This window comes from Nanorana parkeri, unplaced genomic scaffold (assembly GCF_000935625.1).
Source record: "Nanorana parkeri isolate BGI_ZX_2015 unplaced genomic scaffold, ASM93562v1 scaffold148, whole genome shotgun sequence".
Classification (NCBI taxonomy): domain Eukaryota; kingdom Metazoa; phylum Chordata; class Amphibia; order Anura; family Dicroglossidae; genus Nanorana; species Nanorana parkeri.
Window position 1 is genome coordinate 754976 of NW_017306416.1, and position 22242 is coordinate 777217.

Genomic DNA, 22242 nt, shown 5'->3' on the forward strand with positions numbered 1-22242 from the left:
TTTTTTTTTTACCAGCTATTTATGTAATAGCCGTTTTTATGGCTGGAGGAAATTTGATCTAAACTTGATTACCGCCCGGGTTCAAAAGTTAAATGATGCTAAGAAGCTGCCTCGGATTCACCGGCCTGGGTGGCTCCCAGTTTCTTTTCATTCGTAAGCCTTTATCAACACACCAAATTAAATTTACGCCTCGCTATGATAGAACATCCGCCTCATCCATTCCAGGCCGAGGCGTGAAGAACGTAACCTCGTCTGATAATTGGCCCACATAAATTAAATATTTATGGCCCGCAGTATGTTCTAAATTGCTTTCCTTCCTTTTTATTATTGTCTACAATTTGTCCCCGAGGCCAAAATCCTACATACATGTTATTACAGCCATATTTTATGCAATTTTTGGTGGCCGTGACAAGAGCTGGCATTTTTTTTTTCTGTTAGCTATTTTTCCCCTAATATTAAAGCAACAAGTACCACATACACCACTCAGAAATATTGCCTGAATCCGAATCCTATTTTTCTAAAAGGAACTCGTCCGTGCTGCTTAAAGTACATGTAAAACGTAAATGCTTCAACTTGTTAATGCAATTTCAATGTGTTTTTAAAACAGCAGCTTTCCTTAAAGGAGAACTATGAGGAGAAGTGCTATTCACTCACCTCATAGTTCTAGCCGACCTGTGACAATGAGACTGTCACAGGTCAGCTTAGTAGATCGGGAGGTGAGCGAACACATACTGGCATTCACTCACCTCTCGATCCTGTCACAGCTCTCTGCCGTGACAGGGGAGGGGCTGGATTGCCCCTTCCCCGCTCCGATCCGCCAGCGCTGACTGGAGGAACGGACGGGGGAGGGGGCAGCTACAGATAGGATAGATAGGCAGAGCCAGCTGTCAGTCACGCAGCTGGGCGGATCCAGACATAATTGTCGGGATCCGCTTCAGCTGCGGCGTCTCAGTATACCGCGAGCAGTAGCTTGCGGCGTATCAGCATACCGCGAGCGGTATACTGAGCCTAGGGTGACGGGAGGACGCTAGTTTGTGTCCTCCCGTTACTCTAAGGAGAACTATGGGGAAAAGCCTTAACCCCATAGTTCTCCTTTAAAATATTTTCTGGTGATGCTCTTATGAAGGTTCAGGCATTTCTTGTTTTAGAGCCCATTCACACCAATGTGGCGCGTTAATTGAAATGAACTCATGCTACCTACCATGCATTGCATTGCAACAGGTGTGGTGCATTCCCACTCATTTCAATGGCACTCCAAATGCACCTTCCTGGAAGTGCGCTCAACTATGCTAAAACGTGTGCAATGTTGTTAAAAAAAACATCAGCACATGCGATTAACGCACTGCATTGGTGGGAATGGGTCCATAGGCTGACAACACTCTGTCACTCATCACCTGTAACTATGCATACACTCTTCTAATAAACGATATTGCTAAAAAAAAAAAACACTCTGTCAATGTCACCAAATTGTGCACTTGTCACATGGGCTTCCCATGTGTACTTTTTAAACACACATTATGCAGGCATGGTCTACTGTTGCATCCAACAGGTCACCCGCCCTGGGAAATGCAATGCAGCCCTCACTGGAGTGCACATAGCCATGAGGTGGGTCTAAAGAGGCTGGTTACGAGGAGCTGGGCAGGATGCCAGCCAGAGTGTCCTATGTTGCTATGGTATGTCCCTTACACATCTCCCTGCCCAGCTCTTAGCAACCTAGGATTCTATGACTAGAAAGGGGGTGGCAGGCACACTGCAAACATTGTGCAGTAGAGCAGCCATGCCACTCTTCCTGCTGTCCCCCTATGTGACTCAAAGAGGTGCCACCAGAGGTAACAACCTCAGGCTGCCTCAGTAAAGGGATGGTCCTTTGTACAGGTACAGATGCATGCCCCTGGACTTCTGCATCGGATGTGCAAGTTCAGTTCGGCCTGTAGCAGTGTGAAGCCTTATATTCTCCGTTCCATAATTTGATTATGGAAGTGCTCATTTGTAGTGCATGCAAACAGGAAGTGGCTGATAAAAGCTAAAGGAGAGCAACAGCACTAAGATGGAAAACAATTGGAGACCAGCAGCACTACGATGGAAAAAAGTATGAAAAACAGCAAAAACACTGTCTTCTGGGGACAGAAAAGAAAACATGGCTATTGTTTAGTATACATTCACACGGGACATTCTGAGATTCTTGTGGCAAGGACCTATGGACCTAAGAACCTATGGATTCCTACCAGGTGTCCCATTCAGATGTGGCCGCCGTGTCCATTGAAGTAAATAACAGGGTGACAGTGACCACATCTGTAAGCAGCAGAGACAATCATCTATCCACAAACTATGTGCGATTACATTCGGACTGCCACTTACAGATGCAACCTCTGCCACCCGGTCATTTACTTCTGTGTGTACAGCGGCCGCATCTGAATGGGGCTATTTGGCATTCTTGCTGCAAGAATCTGTAGGTTCTGGCTGCAGGAATGGCAGATTGCCCCATGTGAACGGAAACCTTGGGGTTTAGACCTACTTTAAAGCCCAATTGAAATCAGTTTAAATCAGCTAACTATATTCAAGGTGCATCAAAACAAATGTTATGGAAAGTTTTACAGTTAGTTTCTATTAGAAAGCAACCACAACTTGTTTGTTGCCAGCATGCTGTAAACAAGGACCCTTGCTCTCTGGAAGCAGTGGTTTCTCTGCATCAGTCCAACTCACTCCCTGCTCCATGATAGAGATCTCCATTAAGGAAAGCTCATGCTCTTTTTTTGATTAGGGAGATGTAGCTTTGACTGAGCAGGGCACATGGCAGATCTTTTCAGAAAGACTACTGCTTTTACCATAACAAGTAAGGGCATGCTTTCCTGCTCAGGCTGCAGTTGCTTTCTAATAGAAAACAACTGTAAAGCTGGCCATACACCTTACAACCATCGCACAACTTTCATTGTGCGATGGTTGTAAGGTAATAAAAATTTGTACGATCTGCCCATCTTGGACAGGCAGATCATACTTGCGATCATCGCAAGCCCTCCCCGCTGAGGGGAGGGCTTCCGATGATTGCAGTGCTGAGCGGGTAGTGTGCGCTTGTGCACACCAGCCCGTGCGGCATTCGTCTCCCGAGAACGCCACTAACTCGCCGAAAATCGTAAGATCTTCAGCAGGTTTTCAAGCGAGCTCGGAAGACGAATGTCGTGCAACCTTACAGTAGAAGAGGTTGCACGCTGCCCATACACCTGCCGATTATCGTACGATTGCGGGATCACCCGCGATTATCGTACGATAGTCGGCAGGTGCATGGGCACCTTAAAACTGAATAACGCTTGTTTTGATGCACCTGGAATGCATTTTGCTGTTTAAACTCAAAGTGCAGATGGGCTTTAAGAAATAGAACTTTGCAGTCTTTATTATATGTGCATCACCTGGATTCTACCTATTGAACCAGCATCCTCCACATCCAATATAACAAATATGATTCTTTCAGCTGGTGGAACTGGACAGTGCTCGTCAGCTCCTGAGCATCCCCATTTCCCTTCATGTCCATGAGCTGCCACAGACCTTGCCACTATGCACTTGGACCCAGCACAATGTTCACTGATAATGTGATGTTATTTCGCTGTAGATCAAAGAAAAATATTTACTATCAAAAGACGCAGTATGGCCACTCACAGATAATTCATGTCCCCACTGCCTGCAGGGGGGCTGTGTACAAACAGTATTTAAGTAACCAGACAAATGTTTCTCGTTGTTTGCAGCAAAGATGTTTCTGTGTTTGTTTCCTCATTGCTTGTGAATGATTAGCTGCTAAGGCGTATATTTTCTATCTGCAGGTGACAACGCTTGCCGCTTGAACAATGGAGGCTGCGGAACGCTCTGTCTCGCCATTCCTGGAGGGAGAGTTTGTGGCTGTGCTGATAACCAGCATCTGGATGACAATAATTCAACTTGTGTGTGTAAGGCTTCCTCAAACAACTATTTTTTTCTTCTACTGCTTGCAAAACTCTAAAGCAATATATATGTTTACGGACCAGATAAATATTGACTCCTTACAGTGCACTAAAAAAAATAAAATTATTTTGGCCCAACCAATCAATTTCCACTTGCAGTGCATAGTTAAAGAATAATTAAGGCCAGCCATACACACAGGGCTGTCCATATAATAATGCCTGAGGCATCTCTTTGGGTCACGTGGGGGGTGGCAGGCAGAGCAGCATGGCCACTCTGCTGCACAATGTTTGCAGTGTACCTGCTGTCCTCTTTCTGAGTGGAGCGGGGCCAAGAGTAAGGGCCATATACATCTCCCTGCCCAGCTCTTAGTAACCTAGGACGCTTCTGCCAGCGTCCCACCGAGCAACCTGAGATGTCACGAGTTGCCAAGAGCTTGGCAGTACGCTGGCCAGAAAGGCTGAGCTCCTGGCAACCATTGACATCGCTGGTTGCCAGGAGCTCGGTAGGGCACCACCCCTCCCCCCCAATGCTTTGAGCAGCAACAAGGCTAGGGTTGCCCCTGCATACACTGCACAAGTGCTGACCTATTTCTGCTGATATGTGGGCATTGGAGTTCCTATCGGAACCACCCAGCTCAGCAAAGTTTCAACTGCATAATCAAAGGAGTTGGGGGGATTGTTGACCAATTACCGACTGTATCCAATAAGTGGTATTCTGGCAGCCACAGGTGATGGGTGTTTGAATACAATTGCCCACCATCCACCCTATACAGCATGAGGAAATCAAGTGATTTTTTCTGATTCTGATTGGCTGTTATTAGCCAATTTTAGTTATTAACAAGACATGTAATTTATGCACGTTTTTTGAGAGGATGTACAGTGCGCACTACTTCAGGGAAATGTCTAGGAAAATGAAGCAGGAGTGAAACATATAATTTAAAAAACCAATCAAATTGCCTGTGTGAAAAACTACAGGAGGGGGACAGATACATGACCAGTCACCCTGCACAAGAAGAGAGCAGCATTGGCCGGTATTTATAACAGGAAGCTCCTGCACAGAGACAAATTTAATACTGAATTACTGCAGGGATCTGTAGGAAATAAACAAAGCTCACCAAGATTCACATAAGAATACACATGACTCGTGTATGAGGATAATATGTGCTTATCCAAGAATTCAGTTTTAGAGTGTAACTTCAGCCTTTTTTTTTAAGCTTTGCATGTGGTGATTAAAGGTTAGATGCTCTGCAAGGATCTATTATTATATGTGTTCAATGGACCTTATACCATTTATCGTAGTTTTGGCCATCCTCCCACCCCCCTCTCTATTTCACATCTGCAAAGTATTGTCATGTTTTGTGACAAGTAAATATTTTATTATTACCCCTCCACCTTCCCACTTCCTCACTTCTTGCCTAGATGGGCGTGACATATCTTTTGGGACATTTACAACACTTATTCCAGGACCTGAGCACTAAAATAAGCCTGCCTAGGTTAGCGTTAGAGGTGGGCGGTCTACGTCCGGGGACAGGAGCATGTTGGCTGTTGGAGGGCAATAACATTTTACAGTGATGTCAGTGGTGTGCGGCATCTTCCTTGCCGTTGAGCCCCAGGCGGCCACAGGTCAATAAGTGCTGAAAGTAACACTAAACTCAAGAGATAAATCTTAAAAATGCATTCAAGTACCCTATTAACAAAAATATATCTTATTTGTGTATCACTCAGCTGTAGATCCCCAAATCATCTCTGAATTGGCGCTGACACTGTCCGTCCTTCTGGAGGGTGGCTACTTTTGTTTCCGATGGTCCTTGTGTGTGTGTTGTAAAGTAGCCACTGCTCCAAGCGTGCTCCTGTGATGGACTACAATCTCAATACAAATTAATGAACTAAACCTGAGATTGTAGTCCATCACGAGTGTGAGCTTAGAGTGGTGGCTACTCTACAACACACACAGGGACCATGGGGAACATAAGCAGCCACCCTCCAGAAGGAAGGACAGTGTCAGCACCAATTCAGAGAGGATTTGAGGATCTACAGCCGAGTGATACACAATTTAGATACATTTTTGTTAATAGTTAAGGTACTTGAATGCATTTTTAAGATTTAACTTCTGTGTTTAGTGTCACTTGATGTATCTGCAGGTCATTAAGTACTGAAGTATCTTAAGATTTTACACCTGCATGGGTCTCTGCAATGTAGACACAAAATCTTTTGATACTTCGGCACTTGCCAACCTACAGCCTTCCGGAATGTATGATGTGAATGCCCCCGGAGGCTGCGCGTAGCTGAAGGTACGTCACTGAAGAGAAACAAGGGACAAGGAAAACAAAATGTTTTGCTCATGATGAAAGGTTTTGAAAGTTTATATAGAAGAGAACATTTACAAAGTTACGGTAAAGATTAGACACTAGAAAAAATAACATATGGAGATCCTGACAAGCCAAGAGTCAAGCTAAGATCTGAGGGGAGGATTTTAAACTCAAGTATTGGAAAGTTACCATGTAGAACCTTCACAAACATCTTACATAATAATTAATTAAGAATTTGTACAAGCTGCACAACAATTACAAGAAATATTCATGTATGTTTTTTTGGAACACCTAATAAGCTTGATGTAGAATTCATAGATACCAACTATCCACAGACTGCAAAACAAGACATTCCAAAGACGGGGTACAAAAACAATTTGTTCTAATAACATATTTGTAGCAAGCAAACCTGTTATTATATAAAGAAAGTTACATTAGCATACAAGCAATTAATTTAATCATTAGTAAAGCATATCATTATTTTTCTTTATCATAAGGAAGAGGGTGAAGGCCGCAAAACATGAACAGTCTCAGCAAATGTGTAAATGTGTGAGGGATTTGACAGACTAAAATAAATGGAGAAAGGTCCACTTTACTTAATATCGCTGTAACCACTGTCTCCACGACAGGACATGCAATCAAAATTTTCACAGTACAATTTGACAGAGATTCTCCAACCAAAAGGGAAAAAAATAGCTTCACTGGAAGTCAACCTTTAAAACAAGATCTACAAATAAGAAGCATTAAGGATACAAAAGACCATATAGAAAATATAGAAAAGGCAGCTGAATCATACAGTATGTAATTTGGGAGGTCAGGAAAAGGCCAGTGTGGGAAACAGAATTGCAGCCAGGATTTTTATTTAAGTGGTTGAATCCTGAAATGTTAAAATCATTATGTTCGTTGTTTACTTGTCACCTCAGCTGAGCACAAAGAGCGTCTGCGTCTTCATCCGTGTTTAATTCCGATTTCACCGTTAAACACGAAGCTTTGTTAGCCTTGTTTTTCCTTTGTCCTCATTTACAGATCTGCTTGTTAGAAAGGCAAACAAAAAACTATGTACATTGCAGGTTCCTGTGCTAATGAAAGACATTTCTTGTTGCTTAGAACCTGTTTATACAAAGTCTGTATTTATGGCACAAACATAGTACAAATTACCCTGACAGACTGCTAACAAGGAAACTGACTCAAGTTGGAAACTTGCTGAGCAAAACACCCTGGTCTTGGGAGAATATGTTTTTTTCCAGAGGTGAGTGAAAAGCACTTACCTCATAGTTCTCCTTTAGGCTGGGTTCCCACCTAGGCGTTCAAAATATGCGTGTATGGCGCGCATTTTGCGGTGCATGTTTTAACCGCGATTTGCAGCCCACAAAACGCGCGTCAAATGCGTAATGTATACACGTTGAAATACGCCCCAAAGAAGCTCCTGTACTTCTTTGGGCGTAGGGCGTTTTTCAGCACGTTCCGACACGCTGAAATATGCCCAAGTGAGAACCATGCCCATAGGAAATAATGGGATTTCACTTGCAAGGCGTTTTACAGCGCGTCGATCAGCCCTGTAAAACGCCCAGGTGTGAACCCGGCCTTAATGGCTTTAAAATTATTGCTCTCACTCCATTTGTGGCGATATGCAACATGTGCGGCACGTAGGCGCATCTGACACATATATGTGTGTGCATGTGGGGGTGCGGACTTAAAAAATTTTTTACAAAAAATTAATGTTATGCTTCTTTATTTTTTTTATCAAGCTTTCATTTTTGTATTACTTTTTTTTTTTACATGCAACTTTATTGCTATTACATGGGGGGCTAAGAAGCCCATGATGGGATAGCCAATTTACATGACAGGTCCTCTTTATGGAGACATCAGGGGTCTCCTAGACCCCTAATGTCACCTAGGGACCTCCAGAGAAGCTGATGAAATGGCTAAAACGCATTAGCAGGAGTGCTATGTCTGGTTTTATGCCGTGATAGAATAACAACATTTTTTACTGGGTCTTTTGCTGTATGCAAACACTTTTTTTTAACCATTTATAATGAAGGATTGGTGGCAGCTTTGGTTATATACCGATATTTCATGGAGGTATATTGGAGGGAGGAAGTAGAGCACACTTTTTGTCTTTTGAGATCATCACACTTATATGATTTTTTTGGAGATCCTGTTCCAAAACCAAAGGCAATGTGGAGCTGCACCCCTTTTTGCACCTATACCAGCCTCCGCGTGATATGTAGATCAAAGATCACCCCTTTGATCTGCAGATTAATGAAATAGAGTAAATACAAAGAACCAATTATGTTTTTTTGTATATTTGTTCAGAAGGTCAATTTTTACTAAGAGCAACTGTATTACACAGCAAGTCCCGGCTGTCATTTTGACAGGCATGATTTGCCAGCAAAAGGTGCAGTGGAGAGCAGGAGTGGAGGTGAATAACAGGGAATGCTACGAACACCCTGCATACTACAATTTTTATTTTTTGGGGGCGGTAAGTAGGATGCCCATCGTCCACAACTGTTTAAAAAAATATTGGAGCACTAGACAAAGTAGCAGCTTTAGTCCCTCCATTTCTTCAAATGACATTAAAGTGATAATAAACTCAAGTGATAATTTTAAAAAATACATTCAAGTAGCTTTAACTATTAACAAAAATGTATCTTTTTTTTGTATCACTCGGCTGTAGATCCTCCAGTCATCTCTGAATTGGTGCTGACACTGTCCTTCTTGGAGGGTGGCTACTTACACCCAAAAAAGTCACTGTAGTATACAGGGTGTGGCATTCCCTGCTTGTTAATAGTTAGGCCACTTGAATGCATTTTAAAAAATTAGCACTTGAGTTTAGTTTTACTTTAATAAGGATTGCAAGATATGTGGCAGCCCAGAGGCATGTTCCACCTCAGAGACCTACTGGACAGAGTTACTAACAGGCTACAGTCATTTGAACAACTTAAAGAGAAGCATAACCTCCCTACCAGAGCCATTTACTCGTATTTGCAAATGAAACACTTTGCCCAATCAATCTAAAAAAACCTGATATTCCCCTTCCGCACACCATTCGAAACACAATGTTTGGCCCCCCACTCCTCCAGGGGCATGATTTCCTGTCTCTACAGCATATTAAACGAAGACCCAGTAGCGGGCACGGCTGACTTGCCCTATATGCGGAAGTGGGAAGGTGCCCTGGAAACTACAATCTCACCCAAACAATGGGAAAGCATATGGAGAATGGCAGCAAAGTCTTCAATTTGCTCGATTTATAGAGAAAACCAGTACAAAATAATGTACCATTGGTATCATACACCAGACTTTCTCCATAGGCTTAACCCAAAGCTCTCACCGAACTGCTGGAGATGCAATAGAGCCAGAGGCACCTTATTCCATATATTCTGGGCTTGCCCGAAACTACTGCCCTACTGGGGGAGGTCAAACACACCCTGGAGCAGCTGGTGGGGCGAACACTTTCCAACCACCCCATACACTACTTATTAGGTTTGCCCTTCCCTGGACTCTCTAGAATAGATAGAAAGCTAGTCATGCATATCCTCACAGTGGCTCGCTGTCTTATTCCACTACAATGGAAACGGAATTACCCACCCTCTAGACTAGAACTATTTGCTAGAATCAAGGACGTCCAGGTGATGGAGTATTTAACAGCTAGGCTGAACAATACAATTGGGGCACATGAGAAGGTATGGAAGGCGTGGCATGCCCACGAAGTGAACACAGACTGAGGAGAAGGAGTGGTGGATTGGATACAGAGGCATGGACTCAGTTAGGGACTACTCAGGAGGGGAGGGATGCGGAGGACAAAAGCTTGGATGGAGGCCTGGTTCATGCTGTAAACTTAGATGGTCATCCTGGAAGAAGTTCGTATATACTTTCATTTCTTTTCTTCTTTCATTTCTTTCTTTTTGCTAAGTTATATATGTATTAAATAAAGTTAAAACGCTTCAAGACAAAAGGTCATTCGCAAGCCATTGAGCTACGTAAATAGAGAACTGCTGGAAAGTCTGAAACATAGTCCATACAGTGATGGCAAGGTTTAACACTATAAGACTGTTATGATGTATAAAAAAAAGGGACTACCCCATTTTGTGCTTAGCATGGAAACAGCCCTCTCATATACTGCGGGACCTAATAGGCTCTTTGGTGTACTGTTAATTAATCTTGAAGCCACAAAACATGTCATAAGCTTTGTACTTTTGTATTTCAACTATGCAACTTTCATAATAAAAATTGTCAATTATAAAAAAAAAAAATAAGGATTGCAATAAGGACAGATAAGCCACCCCATCTGCATTGTCTATACTGGCACATAACTGCCTGCAAGTGCCTCCTCCTTTGCAGTATAGACACATTTTTATTCATTTTTACAGAAATAAAACTTCATTTAAATGTGCCTTTTGTGCCTTCAATTAAATGTGCCTTAATGTTAATTACTTACAGTTAACACTGATGAAACCTCGCCAAAGTTATGCACCTTGGAAGAATTTCAGTGTAAAAACCAGCACTGCATACAAGAGGGCTGGAAGTGCGACGGTGAAGACGACTGCCTGGATGGGAGCGATGAAAATGTTGACGCCTGCTGTACGTACTTGTCATTCACAACTTATTTATTTATAGATGAACCCAGACGGTGCATTACCGCTGTCTATTCCAGCGGGTGTCCAGGGCTCCCAAGTCATATAACTGTGAATGTATTAACAAGAATTATAATTGCTTCATTATGTAACAAGGCTATAAGGACACCGGTTTACAACCCAGAAAAATGTCAAGTGAAGCTAACACGGAAAACTCAACTTCACCTCAAGTGCTTCCTTTATCCATACTGCAAGCCATTGTATAAATATTCTTACTGCTGGTAATGTTCCTAGACCCATTCACTGAAGTGAAGAAGCATTACCCGGCAATGTATTAAAGCATTATTATCAGACCACTAATGCTTTGTGTCCTTATAGTATTAAAGTGTAGGGCACGTTTTCCCATTATGCATGTCTATGGACAATTTGTACTGAGCGGGAGTAAGATACAAACCGTTGTGACTCATGTGAGTCATGGGTAACTTAAAGTGCTACTAAACCCAAGAACAAAATTTTAATATATTGCAGCTTTACATGTGCTGGCTGCATTCATTTTCTTGTATCTGCCTTTTTTCACTCACTGTATTTTACCTATAGAGGAGCAGTGCTGTCACCCCCGGACAGGCAGTGCTTTGGAACTACAGAACACATCCCTTCACTTCTTCTCCACAACCTAATAGGCCATTTGGTCCTAACACACTTCCTAAAAATATTGTTTGAGATAATACTGCAGCAAACACAGGACAGAACTGGAGCCGGCTAGGGTGAGAAGGCGACACCACAGTATTCCTTACCTCTATCAGTAAAGACGGTGAATCGGCAGGACTGGGATGACACCGGGACCTCTTAAAACCAGAGCAGGCAACGTGTGTAAGGCCAATGGTTCACTGGCTGGATGTCGTTGCTCAGGATGCTGATGGAGCAATCCACCAAGTGTCAGACCAAGAGGGAAGTCAGGTTGAAGCTGAGGTCATACACAGGGAGCCGAATCTTGAGGTGCCGAATCACAGATCAGGAGCAGGGTCAGGAAACGTAGGACAGGGTCATACACAGGAGATCATAGAGCAGAGGTACCGAATCAGGAGGAGGAAGCAGAGTCAATTGGTCACAAGCCTGGTTCATACACAGGAAGTCAGGATACAGGAACAAAGTAGAGGGCACACAGGGACTAGTTGAAGACCACTTAGCAACTTGGTCATGGCTTCATGTCTGTTTATATATGATATTGTGCATGCTTATGAGCTTGCACCTGTACGCTAACGAGCATGCTTCCGCGTGCTCACGTACGCATTAACGTTCCCGTAATGCACCCGTTTATGTGCTAAAGTGCGTTTTCCAGGACAGTTAAGCAATGGATTGCATACTTGTGTGCGGGCACGTTTTTGAGCAGGAGTCCATCTGCAGGTAAGTCTCTTACACAAATTTTGGTAGATAAAACAATTCTCATAAGTGTATTTAGCTGTTTTGGCTAGAGTTCAGTTTTCAAATACTCCACCTTAATACCCCTGCTAATAATTGTAATTATCTCCTATCATGTTCATCATTATTACCAGATATTCTTATACCAGCCCATAGAAGAACTTGTGACATTGTAAGTGTCACCTTTGCCCATAACCTGTGTTTATTGAAAAGTTGTGTATCAGACCTAATTATCTGTCGTATCTTATTCAGCACTGCTTAAGGTCAAACAGATCATAAACCCAATTTTTGTGATACACCGCTCCAGAAGCAATGAAAATTAATGAGAAAGATTTATAATAACCAGACTAATTGTTCAGCTCCAACGTCTGGATTCTCAAGTGTTGTTGAAATAATTGCAAAGTTATAAAATTTAACAAGTTCCAATGCAGAACGGTAGAATGCTGGTCATACGTATAAGAATAAGAATCTGAATAAGAAATAATTGGAGAGAAGGACGGTTAAGATTTTGCTCATAGTAACTGCAATTTTTTTTGCTTTCATGCTGGGATTGGCTAGCATGGGACACTTTCCATGAATCCATGGGACGCTTACCTTAATGTGCCTTCACAATTTACTTTAAGCAATAGTTAGGAAAACCTGGTTAGCTTTTCCTTCATTTCATGCCCTACAGAAACAACATCAAATGAGAGAAACTTCTTCAGACCAAACAAAATGTCTTTCCAACTCATCAAACCTAGTTACCCCGTTTGAAAATATCCCTTTAATTGTCGTGCTGGTGACAATTAAAATCTAGATTTTTTTTCTCATGTTCAATGCTGGTGATAGTGGTAACCAAGACGAATAGAGAGGGTGATCAGAGACACAGGCAACAATGAAAACTCAATAGTGGTCATAACCCCTCACAACTTTATCTACTTAAGATAAGCAGACGTCTGTGTCTCCACCCTGGATTTAGCACCATGGAGAGACCTAAACTGAAGTACCTGCCCATTTCTTTTGCCAGTGGAAACACTAAGGGGTCAGCTCACAAAAATGCATTAAAAGTCCATAATAACAAAACTGTTTTTTATTTGTGCATCACTCAGCAGTAGATCCTCAAATAATTTCTGACTTTGTGTCCTTCCTTCTGGAGGGGGGCTACTTTTGTTACCCACGGTCCAGTGTGTACTGTAAAATAGTCACCGTTTCAAGCTCACTCCTGTGATGGATATTTAATTAGCTAATTTGTATTGAAAATGTAGTCCATCACGGGAGTGAGCTTGCAGTGTTGACTACTTTACAACACACACAGGGACCATGGGGAACAAAAGTAGTCACCCTGCAGAAGGAAGGACAGTGTCAGCACCAATTCAGAGTTGGTTTGAAATCTACAGCCGAGTGATACACAAATGAGATTCATTATTGTTAATAGTTAGGGGTACTTGAATGCATTTTCAAGATTGAACTTCTGAGTTTAGTGTCAATTTAAGTGTTGGTTATCTGGAAGACTAAATGATCCTTGATAAGGGTATGTAAGACCAAAATGGACTACTGGAAACACTTTGTTATACACTGAGTGGCCATTTTATTATGACCACCTGATGTTTGTAGACAAATTAGCTATAATTAGCTATAATTTTGCGCTGAAGTTGCTAGAGGCCCAGAACATTATAAATAGGGAAGCAGGTTATTTACCACGGGAAACAACACGATTTAACAGCCTTTGAACGTGGGATGATTGTTCAGATCCATGGAGCGAGTATTAGCAAAACAGCAGAATTCATTAAATATTCAAGAGGGGCTCATTGTTAAAGTGTTTAAATCTGTTAAGTGTAAAAATATACCTGCTAATCATACTAGAAATCTTGTCAGTTGATAACTGTGCTCTCTGCCTGTGCTGCACAGTTATCAGTGATATTGTTCCCAGTTATCTCTGAAGACCACGGTGCCCTTTTCCATCGATGTTATGGAGAAGAGGAGAGGGAAAATTTCTGTAGTCCTGTCCCAGGGTGACACCACTACTTCTCCATAGATACAATAAGGTAAGTAAGTGTCGACACCTTAAGACAAAAAGTGCGTTACTGCCAGGTGAAAATAAAGGGAAATATAAAGGCTGAAAAAAGAAAACTAATGCAGCCACCACCACCAGGATTACCAGGTAAAATAAAGAAAAGCCTGAAACACATCTAAGGACTGCTAAGCTGCAATATATAACATTTTTGTAATTGGGTTTAGATACACTTTAAACTGGAAATCCCTTTTGACTAAGGTGTGTTCTTCCCCCAAATAGGTGGGAAATAAGATTTGGGCTTTACATTGTCTCTTGCATGGAGGTTTTGTAGTTTCTCCAGGGACCTATAAGAATTAAGTTGGCATATTCTTCTATTTTAAAACTGGATTCCCTCTAAACTGGTCCCAATGTGTAATGAATATAGCTGTGGAATGGGTATAAAACCACGAGCTCTAAGGGCAGCAACTGATGTGAATGGTTTTCTTCACTATCTATAAAGATTAACTTCTTTTTAGTCCAGTTAATTTTTTACTGTACTGGGACCAAAATTGTTAAAAAAATAAATAAATGTTTAACGTAGGTTGCGTAAAAGCCAATTATGCTGCCACTAGAAGATCACTTTCTGGAACATGAATCACTAAAAGGCTGATTACCATTTGGTTGTTAACAATATAAAAATTATGAGCCATTGTTTCTGGAATTAAAGCTTATCTCGGTGTTGACAAATGACTTAGTAGCATTCATTTTCTTTTGAACAAAATACCATTAAAAACTCATTTAGCTCTTTATTCATCTGTTAATAAAAATAAATGCTATCTGACACGCTCCCTCATCGCGCTATAATTTTGGAACCCCATTTACATGCATTATTTTGGAGCCGGGCTCATTTGCAAGCAGCTCATGTTAAGTGTTTTCACTTGCGGCTTCTTGTTTTGCTAGTGAACCACAGCTGTCCGGGAGATCAATTTAAGTGCCAGAGTAACCGCTGCATTCCCAAGAGGTGGCTCTGTGATGGCGCCAATGATTGCGGAAATAATGAAGACGAATCTAATGAGACCTGCTCAGGTAAGATGTGTGAGCGAGTCTTTGTACGCAACATTAAACTGTAGCTTGTCTCAATAACCCAGTGATTTCTTACAGCTCTGGGTAGCTCCCACAGTGGCAAACACACGTTACAAGTCCCTGAAACATGTTGACTGCCTTTTGTTATTCTCTTGACACTTGTAGAATTAATAAGAACCCATTTCTGGATTCCTAATATGTGTGTTTGATGCTCCATCTGGTTTAACCACACAGGCTTCCCAAACCAGGTGAACCCTATTTTGGGAGGACCCCGACTTGGTGGAGCCCTGATTAACTAAAGTCATTTGCACCTTTTATAAAGACTTTTCACCTACAAATTCAGGATTTGGGTCCAGCACCTTGGTTCCATCTCTATGGGGTGGAAGCAAAGTGAGCTCTATTTTGAGAGGACCCTGGCTTGGTAGATCGCTGCTAAACCAAGGTCATTTGGACCTTTATAAAGACTTCTCACCTACAAATTAAGAATTTAGGTCCAGCACTTTGCTTCCATCTCTATGGGGTGGAAGCAAAGTAAGCTTTATTTTGAGAGGACCCTGGCTTTGTAGAGCGCTGCTGAACCAAGGCCATTTGGACCTTTATAAAGACTTCTCACCTACAAATTTAGGATTTGGGTCCAGGACCTTGCTTCCACCTCTGAGGTCAATCACTTCCAGTACCTAGCTCAATCACTGCCAGTTCAAATGCTTCTTCTTGTGTTGGTCTTCTTACTGCACTGTACATAATGTTTACTACAAGGATGTATCAAGCAGAGTGAGACTCAATCACAGTGATTTTATAAGATGTGCAGAGCTGGCAGAGCAGAGATAAGCGAAACTGAGAGTTTTCATTTACCTAAAATTATGGTGAAAATCAGGAAATTTTACCATTTTGGTGAAATGCATCAGAGTCAATGGGGAAGGAAAAATTTAGATGGGCTCTAGAGGGTTACTGACGCTTATTTCAAGTACCCTGGATCTGTTCTTAAGCCTTCATTACTTTAGGGAGAAAAAAGACGGGGGTAGTCAAATTAAAAAGTTTAAGCTGTAGTACACAGATAATGATCAAATAAACCAAAAAGAAAAATAACACAAGCATACGGTACTAAGTAAAATAAACCTTTAAAAAAAAAAAAAAAAAACAATGTTCACTTAAGCAGCTTGATGAGCAAAACTGATGATTTCCGTTTTGAAAAAAATGTGCTAATGATAAAATATGTAATTCTGCGTTCAATTCAATTTTACAACTCCCCTCATTCATAATACATAGATTTTGGTGTCAGAGGCTTTACAGGTTAAAGAAGCTGGTGGGTGAGTCCACCCTACAGTATCTATAAAAAGCAGATATATAATTTCTGGGTGAAAGGATCCTCTAGGGTAAGTTTATGTGGGCATGAGACTCAGAAGCAAATTTAGTGCTGCTTTGAGACATCATGCTTTAGTGTGCTTTGTGAGAAAATGAATTGAAGATGTGTTTCTGGTAAATTTTCCATGGATTTATGATGGTTTAGTCATGAGTTTACCATACGTTCACATTTTAATCCTTTTAATGTTCACAGAGAAATTATAGCAATTCAGGCACAAAAGAACAAGACGTGCTGGATTTGCAAAAGAGCAACATGGTCCTATATGTTAAAAATGCATACGCTTTATTTTAGATCCTTCAAAATTGGGCATGTCTGCAGAAAAATCTCCATGTAGACAATCCCTTAACATGCCCTACAGTTCTCCTATATTCGTCTCAATACAGTTGTGCCTTACAAATCCTCCCCCGCCATATCATTCATCAGTAGGGGCCAAAGGAAATACCCAACACTTCCAAGTATGAAGGAGTATGTTGCTAGCCCATTTGATAGCTCTGCACCAATTAGCATGATCACGCAGAGGTTAGTATATGGCGCTGTGGAGGCCTCCATCAAGGTCCAAGTCCACATTTTCGAATACAAATTTCAGTGGTCCATTGGGGTAAAAACTTAAAAGGAAGGTCTGGCTGCGGTATTTAATTTTTTTTTTAATGTAATCTTTATTTCGGAGTTTTCATACATTTATGACAGAGAAAACATGGAAAACAAGGATATTAGGGTCATACAATCAGAGACAATACAGTCCGGATTAATCAGTTAGCTGAGTGCCATCTGGCCCAACTTATACATGTTCAACAAGGTTTTTCCGGCTGGTCATGATCAATGAGCTCAATTACCCTATTAGGGGGAACTAGGGAAGGAACCTGGGAGGCGGGGTAGGAGGGGAGGGGATCAAGGGTGCAATGTAGAAAACAAAAAAAAAAAACAGATCCTGCATGTGACCAACAGTGGTCAGCCTTAGGGTACCACTAACTGACTTTAACTTAACGTACTTAAACACTTTACTGCCTGCCAAGTGCTATAGGAAATATGACATCGGTGGACAGATCAGGTTCACTTCACTGCATGTTATTGCCGTTCGGTAGTAGCCGAATCCTGGTTATAGTGAAGCCAGGTAGCCCAAACAGAATAATGTTTTGCGTACTTATCGTTACATGTAGCCAGCCATTCCTCCGAGCTCTGGATATCCGAGACCAGTCTGCTCCAATCCTCCACCGAAGGCACCGTTGTCTGCTTCCAATGTCGGGGGATTAAACGCTTGGCCGCGTTTAGGAGATGGGGAATAAGACTGGATCTATATTTGGATATACCCTGAGGTACCGAGTGTAGAAGAAAGGGGGCCGGGAGGAAAGGCATCTCTATTCCCAAGAGGGTATGAATCTGAGATTGAATCTGTCGCCAGAAAGGTTGGATTTTGGGGCAATCCCACCAGATGTGCAAATGCATACCCTGCCCTCCACAGTCTCGCCAGCATAAAGGTGACACCGAAGGATAAATACGGTGCAAAGTGTGGGGGACACGGTACCATCGGGTGAGTAGCTTATAGTTTGTCTCTTGGACTCTGGAATCGACGGAGGACGAATGAGTGAATCGGAGAATATTTGAAGTTTCAAACTCCGTGAATCTTACCCCATGTCCCTTTCCCACTCTGCTAGGAAGTGTAGCGACCCCTGGGAGTCCAGCGGTATTTAATTTCAGCACTGTCCCCTGAAAACTCTCTGAGGGGAATTTATAAAAACTGAAGCAGACAAAATCTGGAGCAGCAGTGTATGGCAACCAACCAGCACCCACATTTTTCATTCTCAAACCTTAACTGAACAAACTGAAGAGAGAAGCTAACTGCTAACGAAGCTAACGAAGCTAACGAAAAAAAGCTAACAAAGAGAGAAGTACTTTGCGGAGCACTGGGGAACATGTCAACAGATAAACAGAGACGGAGATCGAAGGGGAAGGAGAAGGAGCAGCAAGAATGTAGAAAGACGGATTTATGCTTTTATCTCGTGGAAATAGTCTGTCTATTTAAAGCCTTGGTTCTCATGGGCAACTGCTCCAGATTCTTCTGCTCCCGTATTAATACATTCCCCCACTATTCCCTGATCCTGCACCACTTGTCTTTTGGTTAGAAATGACAACCATCATTATCTATTCCACTTTCTGTAAACCCAGGCTGCCATAGTTATGACCCCCACCCACCACCACCACCAGAGGAGAAGAGAAAAGACATGTGATATCAGTAAACCAGGTAGAAAATTGTAGGAATAAAGTTAATGATGATATATGTTTTCTTAAAAAACATGCTGTGGGAGGGGTGGGTGGTTATCAGAATGTGGGCAATAAAGTTCTGTGAACTTCTTGTTTTTCCTTGCATGGGCAAAGCACAGATTCACTTTAAGCTCTACTTTACAGTCATGTGATAGTTGAAATCCACTTTAACTGTAATAGCTATCTTATCAGAACTCCCATACTGCTTTCTTATGTCTGTTTGAGGTGATTGTGATACAGTACACCTGAACCATTTGTTGAAAGAACAAAGTGCCCATTACTAAAGAAGACAAATCAATAGTGTGTTAAGCACTCAGTAGTTTCACACATCTGAGTGCTGGAAAACATCAAATTTGATGATGTTTTAGTTGTGTTTTTCTGCCTTTAAGATAATGACCATTTTTCTACTCCTGTTGACAATAATTTCTAAAAGACAGTTTTTATCAGCACCACCGTGTGACCCCTTTTACACCAGTGGGCTGATAATGGAAGTACTGTAATAGAAAATGGAGACATGTACTTAAGGACTTTTTTCCTTTAAGCATGTTATTCTTGAACAATAGTTTGCCTGTTTTTTTTATTTTTCTTGCTCTTGCTCTATTCTCTTGTTTATTGAAAATAATTGGGATTGCTTACTCAGAATATGTCTTTAATTTTTATTAGCCGCTTGCTAGTCTTATGTGGTCATTGAGTGTTGTGAGGACCGGAATAAAAGATGGTTTAAGGAATGATGTGTAATTTCTCTAAAATTAACTTTTAGCCTTTGTTTGAGTCAGGAACTTTGAGGATGGAACATAAGATTGCAAGCTTCACAGGGACAAACATTGACCTGAATGGTGAAGTGTACTTTGTGGAGCACTGGGGAACATAATGTCAACAGATAAACAGAGACGGAGATAGAAGGGGAAGGAGCAGCAAGAATGGAGAAAGACGGATTGATGCTTTTATACCTCGTGGAAATAGTCTGTCTATTTAAAGCCTTGGTTCTCAACTGGTGGGTCGTGACCCAAAAGTGGGTCACGACCCCGTGTTCAGTGGGTCGTAACATGTCTTCCACTTTTCTAGGTGAGATGCTTCTCAGCCTCCCCCTAGCACAGCACTTTCAGTTCTCCGCCACGCAGCCTTTCATAATATGTTGCCTAGCACTGAGTGTCAGCTTGAGGTGGGTTGGGCTGGGGTTTTGGCCATGAGGGAGCTCCATCCATATGTGCATTGCTTATAGCTCCCTCACATGTCCTATAGAGATGCCTGGACCAGAGTGAGATCACATTCTGGCTCCCAGCACCTCTACAGGGTGCGCAAGGGTGCTGTACAAGCAATGCACATATGGATGGAGCTCTGTCACAGTACAGCACTGGACCCCAGGCTGAGGATCCACTCCAGTTCTTGTAAGTGTGCATGTGTGTGAGATTGCATCTGTGATTGTGTATGTATGTCAGTGTTTTTGAGGGCCCGTTAACACTAGTACAGTGCATTAATCACATATTACCGTGTGATTTACCGTACTGTACCATGCAATTGCACCTACCGTGAGTTCTGGTGTTGGCACCTCCCACCCACAGTTTGTACGCCCGCACCGGAATGGTGGTACCCTAATGCTGTGTGTTCCATTGCAGTGTGACTTGGGTTGCGACTTAATGACCAAGGGCAAATGTGGGTCCTGAGGTTACACAGGTTGAGATCCACTGATTTAAAGGAGATGTAAACCCTTACTGAAATACAGTTAGTGTGCTTGACTAGAGCACTGTGTTTAAACAATTGGCATAATAAAGTAGTTGCTTTCACCTTCTTTTCAACCTTTGCTACATCTCAGTGCTGCTGGTCTCTCTGCCAATAGTCTAGCAGTTGCTGTCTGTAGTTTCTCAGGGTGGGTTTCTTGATGGTAACACCAGTAGACCATGCCCGTGCAATGTGAATCCACACCGCTGTTCTTCTCTCCACTGGTAGAGCAAGTGACAAGGTGACTATGTAGGAGAACAACTGAGACATAGGGACAGAGCTTGGTCCCCCTATATAACAGGAATCACCTGAAGCAGGACACAGCATGCACTATTTTTTCAGATCGCACTGCACTGGAACGGAGGGCATTCCTGTACTTCGCGTTCCAGTGCGGGCGTTCGCACTGCGGACGGGGGCGTGTCTGATGTGCCATTGACATAAATGGCACCGACGCACCCCCTCCCACCCCAGAACGCAGCCCGGCTTCATGGATGCAACCGGGCGCGAACTGCACTAGATATGGTGTGGCTGGGTCCTCATGGCGGGATTGCCAAGTATTATTTGAATGAAAACTGCAGATTTACAAATAATGCAAATTACTTTTGCAATAACTTCTTGTCTACATTCACTCAAGCAATGGCTGCATAGCCTTTCCTGGGGCAGGGTTTCTGATGGTCGACAACAGTGGACCATGCCTGTAGAGTGTGCATTGGCATGTCTGCTTGTGGTCTCCATTGGGAGAGTGTGTGACAGAGTGACAATGCAGAAGAACACTTTGGTTCAAGGACAAAGCATTGTCACTTTATAATAAGAAGTGTATGAACAAGGGCCCTTCAGTCAGGACCACCATATATTATTTGAATGAAAGCTGCATACTCTTAAATTACTTTAAAATCTCAAAGCTTATATGATATTTTAGTAATTGGGTTTACATATATTTTCATTTTAAATATCTGTGTTCTCTTAAGTTCCTGCAACATTCATACATTTTTATATAATATCCAAACTTTTGTACACACCAACCCAGTGGTGTGTTTAGGTTTTGTGCTACCCTAGGCAGGATGGAAATCGGGCACCCCCCATCTAAATTTTCCCCACCCCTCCCATCCTGTTTAAGATATTTTGTGTAACCTGTCAGTCACAGCATACAGTGCGGGTGCTGTATCTGGCTTCTAACAGGTTGTGTTAGTAGCGTAGCAGGGAAGTCGGGGTCTCAGGTTAGCATAGAAATATTATCTTATTGGCTTTGCAGGGTTTAAGCCTGGGACCCTGCAATGCCCACAAATAGGCCCTGCAAACCCCACCACAGACCCCACACAGCCCACCATAGACCCTGCACAGCCCACATAAGACCTTGCAGAGCCAAACACATACCCCACATAGCCAGCCTGAGGCCTTGTAGAGCCCACCACAGACCCTGCATAACCCACCTGAGACCTTGTGGAACCCACCAAAGCCATAGGCCCCACATAGCCCACCTGTGACCCCATGCAGCCCATAATAGACCCCGCATAGCCCACCAGAGATCTTGTAAAGCCTACCACAGACCCTGCACAGCCCACCTGAGACCTTGCACAGAGCCACCTGAGACCTTTAAGAGCCCACTACAGACCCC

At 42.4% G+C, this 22242-nt stretch overlaps 1 protein-coding gene across 1 annotated transcript in view; it reads left to right on the top strand.

Annotated features, from left to right (window-relative positions):
• Window positions 1-22242, top strand: part of LRP1B (LDL receptor related protein 1B) — a 1026358-nt gene that overhangs the window by 460032 nt on the left and 544084 nt on the right. The window contains exons 15-17 of the mRNA XM_018554232.1: window positions 3813-3935; window positions 10679-10819; window positions 15164-15289. Coding sequence (XP_018409734.1) covers window positions 3813-3935; window positions 10679-10819; window positions 15164-15289 — 390 coding nt within the window. The remainder of the gene's footprint in view (window positions 1-3812; window positions 3936-10678; window positions 10820-15163; window positions 15290-22242) is intronic.